Below are 20,528 nucleotides of genomic sequence, written 5' to 3' on the forward strand. Positions count from 1 at the left end.
CTAGAGACGTACTCAACACCAGCGCTACACCTTACTGTGACAGCTACAAATAAGGTACGCATGAAGTATGATACTCCGCGTTGTTCCTAGAGATGTACTCAACGCCAGCGCTACACCTTACTGCAACAGCTACAAATAAGGTGCGCATGAAGTATGATACTCCGCGTTGTTCCTAGAGACATACTCAACACCAGTGCTACACCTTACTGCAACAGCTACAAATAAGGTGAGCATGAAGTATGATACTCTGCGTTGTTCCTAGAGACGTACTCAACACCAGTTTGTCTTCTAGCCTCAGAAACTCTCCTACCAGAGCTGAGAGCGAAGAGGAAGGGGTTTTTCCAAGTACAGAATTTTATCAAATCGGAAGATGCTCGTTCAAAGGGAGGCAGAGTAAGCTTTTCAAGCACAAAATTTGATGGATTAAGATGCAGGATTCCGCCAAGGAAAATCTCACCCTCCACCCTACCCATAAGTGGAGGGCTAACAGGGAGACAAGCACTGATAGCTATCACGAGAACTTTTATGGAAGAGTAGGTCGAACCTGATCAGAGTAGTTCACAGAGATACTGCAACACAGCAGGAACTTCTGATTGGGGGGGTATTTCAGGAAATTAAATCCTAGCATCCACAGAGTCAGATTCAGATATGGAAGGTTTGGGTGGAGCAGCAATCCATTTTGCTGAGTTATCAGGTCCAGCTGAAGAGAAATTCTCCTGTAATTTCCCTTTGTCAGGTTAAATAGTAGGGAAACTAATGTTGCTTCAGCCAAAATGCTGCCAGTAAAAGGAGTCTGGGTGCTTCCTTTCATGCCTCGAGAAGAATTATTTGAACAAGAGGCAGAGGAAGAAATGTATACAGAAATTCCCTGCCCACTGGAAAAAAAGGAATCCGTCCTCCATGCTGTGGGACAAGGGCCCCCTTGTGCAGAACTTGAGGAGCTGATGGTTGGTTGGTGACATGAGGGGTCTATCTAAGGAGAGCCCCACTGAAGGGGTATAGTCTGGAAAACCTCTCTGTTCAAAGTCCATTCATGGAATCCTCCAGGAAATGGCTTAGGCAGTCTGCTAGCACACTGTCCTGAGAAGAGATGTATGTGGCTGTGAGCTTGATGTCCATTTGGGTTGCCAAGTTCTATGCCTCTTGTGCTAACCTGCACAGTTAGTAAGACCTGGTGCCTCCCTGTTTGTTTATGTACCACATGACCATGGTGTTGTCTGTGTACACGAGTACGTTAGTAAGACCAGCTGCCTGCCTGTTTGTTAATGTCCCACATGACCATGGTGTTGTCTGTGTATACTAGTACATTAGTAAGACCTGATGCCTCTCAGTTTATGTACCACATGACCATGGTGTTGTCTGTGTACACTAGTGCATTACTAAGACCCATGCTTCCCTGTTTATGTACCACATGACTGTGGTGTTGTCTGTGTACACTAGTACATTAGTAAGACATGGTGCCTCCCTGTTTGCTTATGTACCACATGTCCGTGGTGTTGTCTGTGTACACTTGTACATTAGTAAAACCCGCTGCCTCCCTGTTTATGTACCACATGACTGTGATGTTGTCTGTGTACACTAGTACATTAGTAAGATCTGGTGCCTCCCTGTTTGCTTATATGCCACATGACCGTGGTGTTGTCTCTGTACACTAGTACAGTTTAGGTACCACATGACTGTGGTGTTGTCTGTGTACACTTGTACATTAGTAAGACCCAGTGCCTCTCTGCTTATGTACCAAATAACCGTGGTGTTGTCTGTGTACACTAGTATATTAGTAAGATCTGATGCCTCCCTGTTTGCTTATGTACCACATGACAATGATGTTGTCTGTGTACACTAGAACATTACTGAGATCTGGTGCCTCTCTTTTTATGTACCACATGACCGTGGTGTTGTCTATGTACACTAGTACATTAGTAAGACCTGGTGACTCCCTGTTTGCTTATGTACCACATGACTCTGATGTCATCTGTGTACATTAGTAAGACCTGGTGTCTCCTTGTTTATATACAACATGACTGTGCTGTTGTCTGTGTACACTAGTACATTAGTAAGACATATTGCCTCCCTTTTTGTTTATGTACCACATGACTCTGATGTCATCTGTGTACACTAGTACATTAGTAAGACCTGGCACCTCCTTGTTTATGTACAACATGACTGTGCTGTTGTCTGTGTACACTAGTACATTAGTAAGATCTGGTGCCTCCCTGTTTGCTTATGTGCCACATGACTGTGGTGTTGTCTGTGCACACTAGTACACTAGTAAGACCTGGTGCCTCCCTGTTTGCTTATGTACCACATGACTGTGGTGTTATCTGTGTACACTAGTACATTAGTAAGACCTGGTGCCTCCTTGTTTGTTTATGGACCACATGACTCTGGTGTCGTCTGTGTATATTAGTACATTAAGACCCAAAACAACAAGCTCCAAAAAGCAAAACTAGAATACTGGAACACAACATGAGCAGCACACAATGTTTGAATGTCTTTAATTCTGGTACCTTGGCCTTCACCTTCTCATGGAATACATTTTTTAAATCAAACAACACCCCTTTTATAACACATCTATATCATTTGCATAAATAATTGATTCAATAAAACTGTTAAACAATTAACCAAATAGCTTCAATGCCATTTTCACTATGAAGTTTCTGTCTTCACCTTTATGATCTCATACTTCTTATCAAATAAAAGATGTGGTGCATTAAACATACACAAATTTTAAATTTCAAATTTTCTTCCATGAACAAGAATTTTTTTTCATTTCAAAACATTGAATATAATAAATGCACCCCATCTCATATGTATTTCAAGCATGCCCTTGCTTTAAATGCATATAATAATTGATTACAAATATAAAACTTGTATACAAAATTTTTTCTGTAAAAATGTATTTTATGTTTCCATATTCATGCCATTTGGGAAAAGAGTTTTATAATTTAGAATGAACCTTGTTGTTTGATTTAAAAAATGTATTCCATGAGAAGGCGAAAGCCGAGGTACCAGAATTAAAGACATTCAAACATTGTGTGCTGCTCGTGTTGTGTTCCAATATTCTAGTATATTAGTACATTAGTAAGATCTGGTGCCTCCTTGTTTATGTACAACATGGCTGTGGTGTTGTCTGTGTACACTAGTACATTAGTAAGACCTAGTGACTCCCTGTTTGTTTATGTACTACATGACTGTGCTGTTGTCTGTGTATACTAGTACATTAGTAAGACCCGCTGCCTCCCTGTTTATGTACCACATGACTGTGGTGTTGTCTGTGCACGATAGAATACTAGTAAGATCTGGTGCCTCCCTGTTTGTTTAGGTACCACATGACTGTGGTGGTTTTTGTGTACACTAGTACATTAGTAAGACCTGGTGCCTCACTGTTTGCTTATGAACCACATGGCTGTGGTGTTGTCTGTGTACACTAGGAGTGGCCCAGGTTTCCAAAGGTGGATAAAAATCTGAAGAGCTTGCAGAACAGCCCTCATTTCATTCAGACTGATACTTTCCTTCAGGAAGTGAGGTTGCCATTTTACCTGCACTCAGTATGATCCTATCTATGCCCCTCATGCCTCATCTGAGGAGCCTGCATGAACCTGTTGAAGAGGAAAAGGAGGTAGTGTGATTTGAAGTCCTGAGTTGAGGATGACCAGTCCTTCACACTAAAGGAGCTCCTTTCTCAGACAAGGAAGGTTCATAGGTTCATACTAGGCTATCTGCCCAAGGTCATTTATAAGCCTAGCCAGAGTTTTGTGGCTTTCGCCACCCCTTTAGTTTGGAGGATACTATGCCCATTATTTTGCTGTGCCTCTGTCAAGCAGTGACACTGAGATAATCCCTGGGGTATATCTGCGATCTCCCATCCATTGGTCAAGATTTCTCTTGAACAAAGCCAGCGAGGTGCTCTGCCTCACATGTACCGGGATTTTGTTCCACAGCATAGGGAGTCTCTGGGTGATGAATCTGTCCCTCCAGCATGTCCTATTAATAACCGTGTCAAGGTTTAAGTCTCCTGCCCTTGTAGTTCTGAGGGATCTAGATTTTTTGAGGTGAAGCATGTTCATCAATTCTGGGTTGGACATGGCCTTGTATGTCAGGCACAGGTCACCTCTGAGCAGCCGGTAAGTGACTGAGTAGAGCTGAAGTTCCTTCAGTCAGGCAGCATAGGACATATTTTTGAGACCCTTTATCCTTTTGGTGAGGAACTTTTGGGGCCTTTCCAGTTGCTGCAGGTGTCGTGTCAGATACATTCCGAATGGGGCATTGTACTCAATCATTGGCCTGATGAGTGATGAGTACAGGGGGACGATGACTTCCCTTGATCTAGATGTGAATCCCTTCATGATCAGGTGGGCAATGTAGAAGGTCTTCCTAACTACTTTGGCAACGTGAGTATCAAATGAAAGGTTACTGTCAACCTGGGTACCCAGATCCCTGATAACCTCTTCTGTGCTTAGTGGGTTGCCGCCTATATGGTAGCTAGGGGTAACCTTGTTTTCCCGAAGGGTATGACTATGCATTTTTTGGCGTTTAACTTTAGGCCATGGTTCTGGCACCAGTTTTCTGTTTCTATAAGACCCTTCTGAAGGATATCTGTGTCAGATGTGTTCTCAACTATGGCGCCCAGTTTGCAGTCATCTGCAAATTTTGTCAGCCATAATCCTCCTGTGTTTGCTTGTACTTCTGAAAAGTAGATGCCGAACAGGAGAGGGCCCAGGACTGAGCCCTGTGGGACACCACTTGTGACAGGCTTTGAGTCCGACATGGCGCCAGGAACTCTGACCCTGTGGGTTCTGTCACTTAGCCAATTTGCAACCCATCTTGTGACGTATGGGTTTACATTTAAGCTGATGAGTTTTTCAATGATACCTGAGTGGGGTATTGTGTCGAAAGCCTTTGCCAGGTCGAGGTAGGCTGTGTGGACTGCCTTTCCCTCATCAATGGCCTTGGTGACTGTTTCGAAAAAGTCCACCAGGTTTAAAAGGCATGATCTGCCCTTGACAAAGCCAAACTGGGTCGGATCCAAAGTCTGCAAGTCTCCTATGTCTTTATTTATGAGTTCCATTATGATCCTCTCCATAGCTTTGCAGATCAAGCTTGTCAAGCTGATGGGACGGTAATTTCCCGGGTCGGTGGAGGCACCTCCTTTGTGAAGTGGGACCACAGTTGCCATACACCACTCCTTAGGCACGTAGCCTGAGGTGAGGCTAAGATTAAACAGCTGCCCTAACTGCGGGTTTAATTCCTCATTGAGTTCGTGGAGCACACATCCGGGGACACCATCTGGTCCCATGGATGCTGTGTTTTTTGCCTTGGAGAGAGCAGTTCTCACCTGAGCGTTAGAGATGTTTGGGGGTCTATAATTCTCTGGTATAGATATCTCACCTTTTGGGGGGAGGGGGGAGTTTGCACTGAACCTGTCAGCCAGTATGTTGGCAATGTCTGTAGGTTCAGTAATTTTTACATCATTTTGAACTAATTCTGAGCATATCTGGGAGTTTCCTCCCAGGTTTCTAACATAGCTAAAGAAGGCCTTATGATTGTCCTTTGAGTCCTTAGCGACTTTTCTCTCAAAATTTGCCTTGCATGATTTTATGAGAGATCTTAATTTTTTACTTATAGTGATCAAGGGTGTTTTCCCTTTTAAGGATTTTGCTCTATCTTGTAGTAGCTTCCTCCTTTTGTTGTAGAGCTTGTTTATGGCTGGGGTCCACCAAACTGGATGCTTGCCTTTGGTACAAAGGGTCTTTGTTTTGTTTGGGATTGCCTGATCCATGCAGTCCTGTAGGTGCTGGTAGAAGGCATTTGTAAGTGATTCAGCGGCTTGAGTAATGGTTTCCTCAGTCTCGGGGGCCTTAAAAGAGACCACACTAGCCTTTAGAAGTGTGAAGTCGGCTTTTGAGAAGTTCTTCACTGTGGTCTTTTTTATCTCAGGTGGGGGCGGGATGTGGACTTCCAGTGAGATTAGTTTATGGTCTGATCTCACCAGTTAAGGGTATACTTCCGGTGTTGAACATTGTGACCCCATGTTCGTGATGATGAGATCTAGTATGTTATCTCCTCTTGTGGGAATGGTGACTAGTTGTTCCATGGCATTTGAGTTTATGAACTCTAGGAACCTTTGGGCTAGAGTGTTGTCTCTTGAGTAGTGATCCCAGTCTATATTCGGGTAGTTGAAATCACCTAGTATGATGGTGTTTGGAGATACATTTATCCCCTCCAGTGTTTTCAGGAAAGCTATGTGAGGTTCCTGAGATTGAGAGGGTGGCCTGTAACATGCTACAAATTGCAGAGCAGTCTTGCCTATGGTTAATTGCACCTGGATGGTCTCCGATGCATCGTGCGTTGCCACCAACCTTGAGGTGTGGGTGTTCTTGATGAAGATAGACACCCCCCCTCCTTTCTTGGTTTTGTCTGGATTTTGGGGCCGGAACGCATGATATGAGGTAAAGCCTGATAGTGCCGGGGTGCTCTCGGGAGCCTTGAACCAGGTTTCAGTCACAGCACAGACATCGATGTTCTCCATACTGAGAAGGGCCTCAAGTGCGTGCATCTTGAGGTTGAGACTTCTGGCATTGAGCAGCATTACCCTTAGTTTTTTTCCTTTTTTGTGTTCTAGGGTGGTAGGTTTAGAATTTGAGCCTTGCCTAAAAAGGCACTATGGGGTGGCAAGAGCCTTTGCCAATATCCGGAAGCCCAGGGTGACAGGTGCAAGCCATCCCTTGCGAAGCAGCGTGGCTTGTCCAGCATGTCATCCCAGGCAGACAGACATTGGATCCCCTTTGAATGACACCAGAGTTTAAGCCAATTATTAAAGCTGATCATCTTGTCTCTGTATTGTGGCATCCTTCTTGGTGAAGGTAGGATACTGCTCAAGGTCAGGGTCATACCTGCCTGGGCTACATAATCAGAGAGCTCCTCTATGTCTCTTTTCATGTAGTCCAAGGAGGTGCGTCTAAGGTCATTCACACCAGCGTGGACAATGACAGAGTCGTACTTGTACCTGCTGTTGAGAGACCTGAGTGCTTGCGTTATGTGGCGGATTCTAGCGCCCGTCAGGCAGCTTACTGTGACCTTTTCCTTGTTCAATCTGGTGAGCGGGATGTCAGTGTGTCTGACTATGGAGTCACCAATGACGAGTGTGTCTGGCATTGTGTTTGGCCTTAAGGGCTGTGACTGTTTGGCACACTGACTATGTGGTCTATGTGTTGCATGTGTTGTGTCCTGAGGTGGCAGTTGTTTGGGTGTCTGCTTTGGTGGCCTCTGCTGTTTTGGTAGATTTTTGATCAGAGCCTCCGAATATGTCTTTGTGTATTTATGTGTATGATTTGAAGTTGTGATAGTACTATGTGAGACTGGGTTTGTGGTGTGTGTGGTTACCTTCTCCTCCTGTCTGGTCTTACCAGTCCTATGTTGAGAGAGCTCAGCCTCCAGTTTGGCTATATAGTTGCATCTCTCGCATGTATTTGTGTTTTGTGGGAGAAGGAGAGGGTTGTCCGTGTACATGAGACAATTGTAACATTGCCTCAATATTCCCAGATTCACCAGCTGAGCAGGAGAGGACACTAGCAACTGATCCCTCGACATGCTAGAAGGAATAGACAAGGACTTTAAAAGACTCCGGGGATGTGGGTGATCGAATGGGGTTTTTGGCTGGTGGGGTACTATGTATAATAAAAGTGCTATATCAAGTAAAAACGTACTTTAGGAGCAAGTGCTAGGCTTTACAGATAGAGAATATTCTACTTAGGAATCAAGTAGAGCTGAGCTTTTTAGATATAGAATACGCTGGTTAGATCAGCAGTACAGTTCAGGGAAGGCTGTTTTAAGGGAAAATTTGAAGAGTGGACTTTAGGTAGCCCGAATAGTTTAACCTTGATTAACCGCCGCTGCTCTTGTGTGCTCCTGTGGCAACTCCGCGCTAAAGCGTGCTTTATAGCAGGGGGCTGGAAAAAACAGGAAATGACCCAAAATGGCCAATGAATTACCAGTTGCTCTCTCTAACCACTCCTCTGAGGACAAACAGGCAGCTCAGTACTCCCCACTCTCACTGGTGAGTAAAGAAACTTCCCTCTGGCCACACAAGAAAATGGAGGAACACAGGAACCAAATACAAAGCCCAGGGATCAGCAAATCTGATCACTGGAACAACTAGCTAGGAAAGTTAGGAAAGCAGAAGTATTTTTTTGTTTTTTTTAGTTTTTTTTACACACACAGACAGAAAATACAGTAAATGCTTGGTTTTTCGACTAAATGCTATCAAAGGCTAGTACACTTGAGTGTATTAGCCTGTTTGTTAACTTATAAGCAAAACTTTAGCTAAGAAGTGCAGTCAACAAATTAAGCTCAGAAAAACAGAGAAAACAGGTAATAACACAATAATATATGCAGAAACAGTGGTCGAAATGCACAAAAGGTTGAAAAAAGCAATAAAAATGCTTAAAAAATACTTAGAATCAGGAAAGTCGCCCCCCCCCCTCGCCCTCCGCCGCCCTAGGAACTCTGCAGGGAACCACGAGGAGCCATGCCAAGTTCTCTAATGCCAGAAAAGCCCGCCAAAGCGTGCTTTATAGCAGGGGGCTGGAAAAAACAGGAAATGACCCAAAATGGCCAATGAATTACCAGTTGCTGTCTCTAACCACTCCTCTGAGGACAAACAGGCAGCTCAGTACTCCCCACTCTCACTGGTGAGTAAAGAAACTTCCCTCTGGCCACACAAGAAAATGGAGGAACACAGGAACCAAATACAAAGCCCAGGGATCAGCAAAATCTGATCACTGGAACAACTAGCTAGGAAAGTTATGAAAGCAGAAGTATTTTTTTGGTTGTTTTACACACACAGACAGAAAATACAGTAAATGCTTGGTTTTTCGACTAAATGCTATCAAAGGCTAGTACACTTGAGTGTATTAGCCTGTTGGTTAACTTATAAGCAAAACTTAAGCTAAGAAGTGCAGTCAACAAATTAAGCTCAGAAAAACAGAGAAAACAGGTAATATAACAATAATATATGCACAAACAGTGGTCGAAATGCACAAAAGGTCGAAAAAAGCAATAAAAATGCTTAAAAAATTCTTAGAATCAGGAAAGTCGCCCCCCCCCCCGCCCTCCGCCACCCTAGGAACTCTGCAGGGGACCACGAGGAGCCATGCCAAGTTCTCTAATGCCAAAAAAGCCTGCCAAAGCATGCTTTATAGCAGGGGGCTGGAAGAAGCAGGAAATGATCAAAAATGGCCAATGAATTACCAGTTGCTGTCTCTAACCACTCCTCTGAAGACAAACAGGCAGCTCAGTACTCCCCACTCTCACTGGTGAGTAAAGAAACTTCCCTCTGGCCACACAAGAAAATGGAGGAACACAGGAGCCAAATACAAAGCCCAGGGATCAGCAAAATCTGATCACTGGAACAAATAGCTAGGAAAGTTAGAAAAGCAGAAGTATTTTTGGGGGTTTTTTTAGTTTTTTTACACACACAGACAGAAAATACAGTAAATGCTTGGTTTCTCGACTAAATGCTATCAAAGGATAGTACACTTGAGTGTATTAGCCTGTTGGTTAACTTTTAAGCAAAACTTAAGCTAAGAAGTGCAGTCAACAAATTAAGCTCAGAAAAACAGAGAAAACAGGTAATATCACAATAATATAAGCACAAACAGTGGTCGAAATGCACAAAAGGTCGAAAAAAGCAATAAAAATGCTTAAAAAATACTTAGAATCAGGAAAGTGGAATCAGGGTGCCCAAGGGGTGACAGTGCTGAGACCACACAGATTTTGGGTAACACTTGATTTTTTTCATTGGAAGTCTGGCCATGGGGAGCAGAGAGAAGGTGGCTGCCATGAATCCCATAGGCCTTAGCATCTCCCTGGCTGAGCACTGGGTTGCAGAGGAGATATATTTGAAATAACTGGACAGACTGTGAACTTTCTCCTAGGTTCATAGTTTCATAGGTAGGCACTAGGCTATTGGCACTAGGGCCTATATAAGCCTAGCCAAAAGGTACCCTGGCTTTCGCCACCCAAGAAAATTATTTTCCTGTGCCACTGTCGAGCAGAGCCACAGAAGTGATCCCTGAGGTGAATTTCCTATCTCCCATCCAATCATCAAGATTTTTCTTGAAGAGTGCTAATGAGGAGCTTTGTTTGATATAGATAGGTTGTTTGTTCCAGAGTATGGGAAGTCTCTGGGATAGGAATCTATCCCTCCAGCATGTTCTGTTTATTGTGGTGACAAGGTTTAGGTCCCTAGGGCATGTAGCTCATAGGGATTGGGATTTCTTTAAGTGGAGCATGTCTAAAAGCTTTAGGTTTGACATAGCTTTGTGTGTTAGGCAGAGATCGCCTCTGAGTAGTCGATATGCAACAGAGTAAAGCTGCAGTTTTTTATGACGGTCTGCGTACGGCATCTGTTTGAGGCCAGTAATCCTCTTTGTGAGGTATTTCTGTGGCCTTTCCAGTTGTTGTAGATGTCTTGTGAGGTACATACCAAACAGAGTGTTGTACTCTATAATGGGTCTAATGAGTGATGAGTAGAGGGGAACAATGACCTCTTTTTTTTTTCTAGATGAGAAACCTTTTGTGATGAGGTGTGCCAAATAGAAGGATTTCCTGACAACTGTGGCGATGTGATTATCAAAGGAGAGACTACTGTCCACCTGGGTCCCAAGGCCTCTTATCACACTTTCGGTGTTAAGTAGACTACCGCCTATGTGGTAGTTCATGGGTACAGAGTTTTTACCAAAAGGGCTGACAATGCACCTTTTAGCACTGAGCTTGAGGCCATGGCATCTGTCTCAGTGAGGCCCTTTTTTAGGATGTCCACATCTTTTGGAGTTTTGATTATGGCTCCTAGTTTGCAGTCATCTGCAAACTTTGTTAGCCAAAGACCTTCTGTGTTGGCCTGTACTTCAGAGAAGTAGATACTAAACAGGAGAGGACTCAGGACTGAACCCTGTGGTACTCCACTTGTCACTGGTCTGAAGTTGGATTTAGAGTCAGCTACTTTCACAGTGTGGGTTCTGACCCATCTTGTGACATAGGGATTTATACCTAATTTTAGTGAGTTTATCTATAATTCCAGAGTGGAGGATGGTGTCAAAAGCCTTGGTGAGATCTAGATAGGCTGTGTGAACCACCTTACCCTCATCTACGGCTTTGGTGACTGCTTCAAAGAAGTGTATCAGGTTTAGGAGACATGATCTGCCTTTTACAAACCCAAACTGGGTTGGGTCCTGAGTTTGGAGATTACCAATGTCATTGTTTATAAGTTCCATGTTATAGTGTCAGGCTGATGTAAATAATGTACATAGTTATTTAAGATGTTATATACAAACAAAAGGAAGGCCTGCATTTTCTTTGTTCAGTCTGCAGCCCAGAAAAAAACAGGTCCTGTATAGGGACCATGTGGAATTTTTGTAGTTTATAGTGAACCCTGGACCTGTCAGAAGATAAAGGGTAAAGTGTAGATGCTGAATAAGAATTTCAGGACAGAGAGCCTGGATCAGTAGGTTGCCCAGGTAGGTGAAAATCTGGATTCCATGAGTGTGACAGAAAACTACTACTGGATCAAACACTTTTTCAACACTTTTGTAGAGCTGTGGAAAGGCCACAAGGCAGAGCAGGAAATTGAAAATGCAGGGAACAAGAGCACAACCTAAGGAATCACAGATGGGTATGTGTAAGTAGTTGTTCTTCAGATCTAGTGACACCAAGAAAGCTTGGGGGGTGAAAGGCAGAAAAGTGAAAAGAGAGCATTTTGAAAGATCATACCTTCAAGTAAGTGTTTAGGAGAGACAGGTCTAGGATGAAACTCCACTGCCTTTCTTTTCTTGGAACTAGAAAAATCCTAAAGTAAAACAAGTTTGTCATGAAGTCATTTGGGACTTGCTCAATTTTGCCCTGATTCAAGAAGTGTTGGATAGTCGAGGCCAGAAGAGATGCTTGGTTTTCAGGAGGTTGTCGCATGCCTTTCAGAGGGGGAATATTTTCCCAAGGCATAGCATAACCATTCCTGATGATAGATAAGACCCACTTGTCTGCAGTAACAACTTCCCATCTGGCTAAGGAAAGAGGTTTAATGGGGCTTTGGGCAGGGGGAGGGGTACTGCAGAGATAAGAACAGATTTCTGCTTCTAAAGGTGGCCTCTCTGTTGAAGGCTCCCTATGGGGATTTTCAGAGTACTTTTTCCTAGGGGTTTGCCTTTGCTTCTGAGATGTCCTAGGATCCCGTCTAATGAAGGGGTAGATTTATTTATTTTTTTCTCAAAATCTTTTTATTTTTCAAATAAAGTTGAATAAATTCCATAGTATTTGTATATAACATCTTAAATAAGTATGTACATTATTTACATCAGCCTGATACTATAACAGAGCTCAATATATACAATTACTTTATAGGTATAACAATCCAGTTATTAGAGTGTATCTGTTCAGTTATTGTAAAGTGTCAATCAATTATGAGACTTTTTTCCATGGATTGTTAATAAATGGCTTAGGATGAATCCTTAATTCTTTAATTTTAATTTCCAACAATGCTGTGGTTTTCAGTAGGCTGTAGAAGTCTTCCAAAGTTGGTATTGTGTTTGTATTCCATCTTCTTGTTATACAGTTCCTTGAGATTGCAAGTATTGTCCAAACTAGATACATATTTAATTCATTCAAATGAGGACCTTTGTACACATTTAATAACACTAGACCTTTGGATAAGTTAAACGATTCATTAACTAAAGCTTGTAAAAGGTTTTTAATACCATTCCAAAATGGCTTAATTTTAACACGGTCGAAAAAAATGTGATTCCAATCTGCATTGTGTATTTGCTCACACCTCCAACATATTCCCTTTGTGGAAGAATTACTTTTAGTAAATCTATCTGGAGTTAAGAATGCTCTGTGCAAGCATTTCCAATTAAAAACTTTCCAGTATTGTATAAAGGATGTATGTTTTATTGATAATTAAATATTTGATTTAATTTCTTCAGTTAGCTGTAATGAGCGTCCTTTTGTTTTATAATTCTAATATGAGGATTTGGATGTTGTTTTATAATTTATCAATATCTTGTAAAATTTCGAAATACTATTTGCCATGTCATAATCATTATATATGATTTCATATAGGTATTTCATAAGTTTAGGTATTTTTTTAAATGAAGAATTACTAATTATTCTGCATAAATCTTGTGAATATGTCAGAATGCTTTGCATAGTTAGCTAGTCTTGTTGTGGAATTTTGTATGTTGTTTATATTGTTTGCATATCCAGAATGTTTAGTTCTTTGATACATTGAAACCAACAAACAAATCCTTTCTGTTCCCAGGAATTAATTATTTCTCTGTATATTTTATGTGGATAGCTCTTTGCAACTATGAATGGTGTTAAAAGATCAAACCAGATTTTTAAATCTATATTTGCATTAATACTTTTCCTAAATGAGTCAATGTAATAATTATTAATGATTTAATAATTAATCATGCAAGCTTTAGTGGGCTTAGTTATGTTATATTACATACTAATACATAATATGTGCCATGGTAAATTGTTTTTATCTGTTATTTGAATTTTTTTTGTAAATCAAATTAATTTAGTTTAGGTATTTTTTTAAATGAAGAATTACTAATTATTCTGCATAAATCTTGTGAATATGTCAGAATGCTTTGCATAGTTAGCTAGTCTTGTTGTGGAATTTTGTATGTTGTTTATATTGTTTGCATATCCAGAACGTTTAGTTCTTTGATACATTGAAACCAACAAACAAATCCTTTCTGTTCCCAGGAATTAATTATTTCTCTGTATATTTTATGTGGATAGCTCTTTGCAACTATGAATGGTGTTAAAAGATCAAACCAGATTTTTAAATCTATATTTGCATTAATACTTTTCCTAAATGAGTCAATGTAATAATTATTAATGATTTAATAATTAATCATGCAAGCTTTAGTGGGCTTAGTTATGTTATATTACATACTAATACATAATATGTGCCATGGTAAATTGTTTTTATCTGTTATTTGAATTTTTTTGTAAATCAAATTAATTTAATGATATTACAGTTAGTAATTCTTTCCAATTTGCAGAATAATTTTGACTTATCCAGTCTGAGATTGTTTTAGATATTGAAGGTTTTATATATGTTTCTATATCAGGAAAGTTTAATCCTCCCTGTTTCCATGGTCTGATATGGAAAGCTATTCTGTTTCTTTTGGGAAACCAGACAAATTTTATTAGGCATGAGTTTATTTCTTTGAGTATATTCATTTCTAGTAACAGCTGTATTGCCAAAGCTATATATAGAATGTTAGGTAGTAAAACCATTTTTATTAAGTGTAGTCTATCTTCAAATGATAATATTATTTTGTTCCACTTTTCCACAGAGATTTTAATTGTATTGATGATATTATTGTAGTTTTTGTAGACTAATTCATTATTATCCTTGCATAACTCAATTCTTAGATATTTTAAGGTATATTTTTGTTTCCCTATAATGTGATTCCCCTTTGTCTGCAATTCTTTTTTTTTATTTAAAAAGAAAAATTTTGATTTTGATTTAGTGAAATTGAGTCCTGAAGTCCTCTAAAATGTGTCAATTAAAATATCTAATTCTTCTAATGTCTCTTTTGTATTGGATAATGTTAATAATATGTCATTGACAATGAGCATTACTTTAGAATTGTGTTGTTCATAAACATATACTCCTTTGATTTTTGTATTGTTACATACTGACTCTGCTAATATTTCAATAGCCAAAGCAAATAGAATCAGTGACATGGGACATCCTTGTTTAGTACCTTTTGTTATATGTATAGATTCAGAGGTGAAGGACCTAACTTAACATACACTAAATTATTTGTATATATATTCTTTAGTAGATGAACAATGGAAGGAGGAAATTCAAACAACACCAGAATTTTGAATAAATAGTCCCAATTTAGGGAATCAAAGGCTTTCTCTATATCTAAGCAAATTATGAGTGTTTATTTTCTTTATTAATATAATCTATAAGAGAAATTATCCTTTTAATATTGTCATGTGTGTGTCTATGATATATAAATCCACTTTGATCATTATTTATTGTTTTGATAGTGATATTTTCATTATGTTAGTTAATATTGTCATAAATATCTTATAGTCATTATTTAATAATGATATAGGTCTATATGAGGTACAGAGGTTTGGGGATTTTTTTTCCTTTAGGATTGGTGTGATTAAGGAATATCTCCAAGAGGGTGGTATTAAAGCTTGTGACTAAATTTCTAATAGAGTTTAATGGATGAGGGATAGTATCTTTGAAGGAAAAAGTTTATATAGTTCCATAATTATGCATCTATACCTGGAGCTTTATTATTTTTACCATATTTTATTGTATCTGTAATTTCTTTGTAGGATATGGATGCTTGCAGATCTAGTTTTAATTTTTCGGGTATTTTTTTATATTAAAACATTTTTCAGCTATATTTAATTGAGCAATATGTATATTTTCTTTTTGTAAATGTTCCATATAGTGATTTCTATAGGCAATAATGTCACCTGTATCTGAGACATTTTTCCCTTTCTTTTCGTGAAAGATATTTTTAATGTTATAGCTTTTGACTGTATTTTGATTCTTGTGGATAAATTATGTAGATATTTGGGAGAAGTGGCCAAGGTATAAGGGGGTAGATTTAGATGGGTAGTTCCTATGATATCTAAGGAGAGTAGAATTGGTCTGCAGTCTTTCATGGCCTGACCTTGCTCTTGGACAGTTTTGAACAGACTGACTGCCTGAGGACAAAACAGGAAGTGTTTGCCAAGGAAGAGTCTAGAATTTTAGATTTGAAATCCTCAGTTTTAGGTTGATTGTGTAGCCATGCATATCTATGGATAACAGATCCTGTGACAGCTGCCATAGATGAAGCATTCACAGCATCATAACCACACTTAATGCTGTGTCTGGCTATTCGAGTGTCCTGGAATAGTAAGGTCAGCATTTGATCCTTAGAATCTGCTGTAGGATGGTCTAGTATAACTTTGTTTAAGGAATGCAGAACATTGATCAACCACTCTGATATTTAAATCTGGTAATTAACTTTCCTAAAGGCAGGGGTAACAGAGGTATAAACCTTCATCCCCCATCTATCCAGAGCCCTACTATCTTTATCAGCAGGTAGGGCATTAACATTAGACAGACACCTGAAGGGCTTATCTGAAGAGAGGCAAGGTACCACAGGGTTCTTATATAGATATTTAAGGACATCAGGGACCTTGTAAATCCTGTCTGGTATCTTAGGAGTTCGTGGTTGAGAACCAGGTGCAGAAGAGATGCACTGAAAGGCTTCATGGAAAGCCTCAAGGGCAGGAGGGACTGGAGAAGGGGCAGGAATGCCCATCTCCAAGAGGGTGTAATACCTCTTCTGAACATCAGACATCAACGTGGACTACCAATCAAAGTGTTTCATCATGTTCTGTAATGTCTCTCCAAAGAAAGGCTCCTCAATAGGGGAATCCAGTGAGAGGGAGTCCTCTTTGTTAGAAGAGTTTACCCTGGAGAATGCACCTAAGAGGAATAGTCCAGAGAAGGGTCAGAGTTGTAGTCCTGTTCTTCTGCAGAAAAAGAGGAAACAGGGGTAGGTTCTTTTTGAGGAATAGCCTGTGATTCCAAAGACATAATGTCTTTGAACAACCCATTGAGAAGTCTAGCCACTCCTTTTCCCTAAATCCTGAGGGAGAGGCCACATGCCTAGTCTTCTGTTTTTTTTATTTTTAGGCATGATGTCTACCTGGATGAGATGTGGAGGTTTATAACCCTGTCTGACTTCTCTCAGAGAGCCTGGGATCTCTTCCCTTACTAAAATTTGAGGGACGCCATGCAGTCCCTGGGGAAATGATGAGACGGTCTTCCTCTGATGTATCCGCAGTCTCAAGGCCTCAGGAGCCATACAGGCCTCCAATGTGGTCTTGGTAACAGGCATCTGAGGATTAACTTGACATACCATGTGTTCTGCAACATCAGCAGGTAAACTGGAGTCAGAAACGTTGGACTATGGATCTTTTCAAAGGCTCTTGCATTTTTTCTACAGATGCAGAGGAACCTCCGAGATGCAGAATCAGTTATTTTGGACTAGGCCCAGCATTTAAGATGCTGGGTCTGTAGAAAGGTATTAAAATTGGAAAGCCTTGACCTAATGGTTTTAAGAATGAATGGCTGACAGATTGAGCAATATTTGTGATCATGTTCTGGGCCTAGCAAAAAAAAAAAAACAGAATCTGCCTACTGCACTCACACTTACCCCATTAGCTGACATCTACAACTTTCAACAAAAGATAAAACGGAAAGTTCCCCAATGGGGCACTTATCTGTATAAATGATTGAAGCAAAGCTACCATCAACCAATCGGTGAACAATCTGATGGATGCACGACCTGTATTCAAACTGGAGGCAAGATACTCCATGGATCTGTACTCGTCCATCTGTCTATATACCCCAGTGCATACCAACTGAGATAAAGCTGCAGATATACGACCTAGGAAAGGTAAAGCTTTGGTACAATGGCCGGATATCAGAGTGACAACCCATATGTCAGGAATACTGCAACAGTGATTTCAGTCACGGCATCTCAAAATAACAGCGTTTTGTTTTGTTAATATCGTTTGTTCAGATGTTAGCAAAGTGTAATGCTGTCTTGTGATAATTTGATTTCACCGATCAATATAAATGGCTTTCCTTACTACAGTAATTATATTATTTACCCATTCAGTTAGCTCTAAATGTTTCTTTTAATAATAACTCTAGTTTACATTCTTTACATCTCTTGTGCAGCTTTAGTTCTTAGAGCTCTTGGTAGTTTTTAAGTGCAGGTGTCATTGACACGGCGCAAGAATATATTTTCTATTTGATATTTTCATGGCAAGCAGCCCAACCTGCAAAAAACCAGCACCGTCATGCAGGATACCATATTTATAGTTCAGTATGGTATCAGAAATGCTCGCTATGGGACTATGGCTGAGTAACACATCATGAACACTGGTTTTACAATCAGACTTACGTTTCTATCCTTTCCTCTACAGGCAAAACTACCTAAACTATTAGCAGAATTCACATTTTCAAATATAACTATTTAAAAAAGACTTTTATCTGGGTTCAGGTTGTTAGGCAGTGAGACATTTCTGTATGGGTATATTTGGTTGTGCACATATGGCTGAATTGAAATTCGTCTCCAGAAACTTAGTTGTTGCAAATTTCCTCTGGGCACAGAGAAACAGGCAGTGCCATGCCCACATATATTTTACAAAGTTTTCAGAAGAGATCAGGCTGCTTTGCAAGTTATCTCCACTGGGCATTTTAGAAAAGGCTTTTTTACCTGTACATTAGTGACATTTAGCTTGGACATTGGTCCCAGTATGTTCCACACAATATTATGCATGAACTTCCTGAGCATTAGAGGATGTGATATGTCACTGTTAGGGCTGGGCAGTCACAGGCTATCCTGAGAAGAATGATGCACAAAAATAGTCTTAGAGAAGTTCAGTATACGTTTGTGTGTGTGTGTGTGTGTGTGTGTGTGTGTGTGTGTGTGTGTGTGTGTGTGTCTGTCAGACAACAGAGTGATTCATAGAGCTAGATACAGATAGGTAAACAGACAGAAATAGAAATATGTGAGCATCAATACAGATAAGACAGTGATGCACCGAGCTGGACAGAGATAAACAAGTAAACAGATGTATAAATATGGACACTGATAAACAGATATAACCATAAATATGTGGTTATATGTATATATATATATATATATATATATATATATATATATATATATATATATATATATATGTTCATTTATGTAAGGCTGTTTCTTATTGTTTACTAAAGCTTTGACTACTGTTAGTGTAATCTGTCTTTGAAATCTTTATCTACATAAAAAGAAACACCACAGCAGTGTCAGCAGTACACAAAACAATCTATCTGTTTATCGTGTCATCAGGAAATATGCTGTCCACTTTAACACTACAAAACAGAAGAGCTTTTATTTTAATCATGGAAATACTAGCCTGTAATAACATTGATATCCAGATAAAGGTCTTCCGATAATGACACAGCTGCACTGTCCTTCTCAAAGGCATCACGTAACTGTTTCTTCACAGCAGCTGAACCGCATAAGCGATACAAGCCTACAACCTAGACAGAGATAAGTAAAAATCACAGTAAGCAATGACCTCAGAAATATACCCTTTGGAGTAACGTATAGCATAACTCAGAGTATGAAGAAATTAAATGCAAATACTTGCTGAATGAATGCTGAAACATAGTGCAGCTCTGTTTTCTTTCAACTGCTTGCAACTATTTTAAAAATGAGCTTGACGATCACCTGAATAAATTACCTGTGAGTTAGATGTACATATTGTTAACGCCAAATAGTTGAATTAAAGCTATATGAATCAGAAACTGCTTTACTGGTATAAACTGGTAGAATATGAAACTTAGAAACAGAATGCTAAAATGTTGGCAGAAAGTCATAAACAGGAGCCATAAAGTTAAAGTAAATGACAGTAAGAGAAAATCAACAATCAGATCTGTCAAAGTAAGAGCTCATTGGAGAGCGATCTCTGAGAGAGCAGACGAGTTACAATGAAAGATTCTGGTTTCTGGACAAAGGACTTCAGGAGGCATGATACAGAAGCATGTAACTCTCAGGTGGGCAATTTGTTGGGATTAGACTTAAAGAAGGCTAGAGGGAGAGAGACAATAAGGGGGAAAACATGAAAGATGAAAGATTCTAGGCACAAATCTGACATCAGGAAATATTACTTTCAGAGTAAATGATGAGGCCTTTCGATGCACCACCTCTGCAAAAAGAGAAATGCAATTATTCATTTATGTATTTTTTTGCCTTTGTTTACTAAGAAAGTTTGACTGGGCAAAGCCCATTCTTAGTGGAGGCCCAGAAAGAAAGGTTCCAGCAGACACATTTAAGATACTAATGACAAAATATATTTTTTTATAAAGATACATTTCATCAACATTGCTTAAGATATCTAGATGCAAAGAGGTAATTGTTCTGGAGTAAAGCTATACTAAGATAAAGCAAACATTTCTTCTGTGGTGACTTTATACATGATATTAAATTCCAAGTATAAAACACACATTAGATATGGATGAACGGACTTCAATAAAGGCTGTCCCTCCTTGGTAGAGCAAAAAATAATGCCACAAAAAAGTCCACAGGCTCCAAGAAAAATATTTATTAAATCCAAACCAAGCAACAATAATAAAATCAAGCTGGATTAAGCACTTTCATCTCCTTACAGAAGACTTCATCAGAATCAAATGCAACTGACAACAAGAAGTTAATAAGCAATACCATTCCTTCCAATGAGTTCTGACTTAATTGAATCAGGAAGTAATGTTACATCACAAAAACAATGACAGTAATAAGACCGTTTCATTAAAAAATGTATAAAATATATGTATATCATTTAAGTTCATTAAATCTAATTAAGAGTAAATGTGTAAACAATGTATAAAAAACATGTAGAGACATAAAAGCCAGATATAAAAACAG

The 20,528-nt window shown here is 39.6% G+C and overlaps 1 protein-coding gene across 1 annotated transcript in view; it reads right to left on the reverse strand.

Moving 5' to 3' along the window:
• Positions 1 to 20,528, reverse strand: part of LOC122788423 (rho GTPase-activating protein SYDE1-like) — an 809,025-nt gene that overhangs the window by 194,873 nt on the left and 593,624 nt on the right. Inside the window, exon 5 of the mRNA XM_044055491.1 lies at positions 19,018 to 19,144. Coding sequence (XP_043911426.1) covers positions 19,018 to 19,144 — 127 coding nt within the window. The remainder of the gene's footprint in view (positions 1 to 19,017; positions 19,145 to 20,528) is intronic.

Source organism: Protopterus annectens, chromosome 13.part0, assembly GCF_019279795.1.
Source record: "Protopterus annectens isolate FY-2018-M chromosome 13.part0, PAN1.0, whole genome shotgun sequence".
In the NCBI taxonomy this organism is placed as follows: domain Eukaryota; kingdom Metazoa; phylum Chordata; order Ceratodontiformes; family Protopteridae; genus Protopterus; species Protopterus annectens.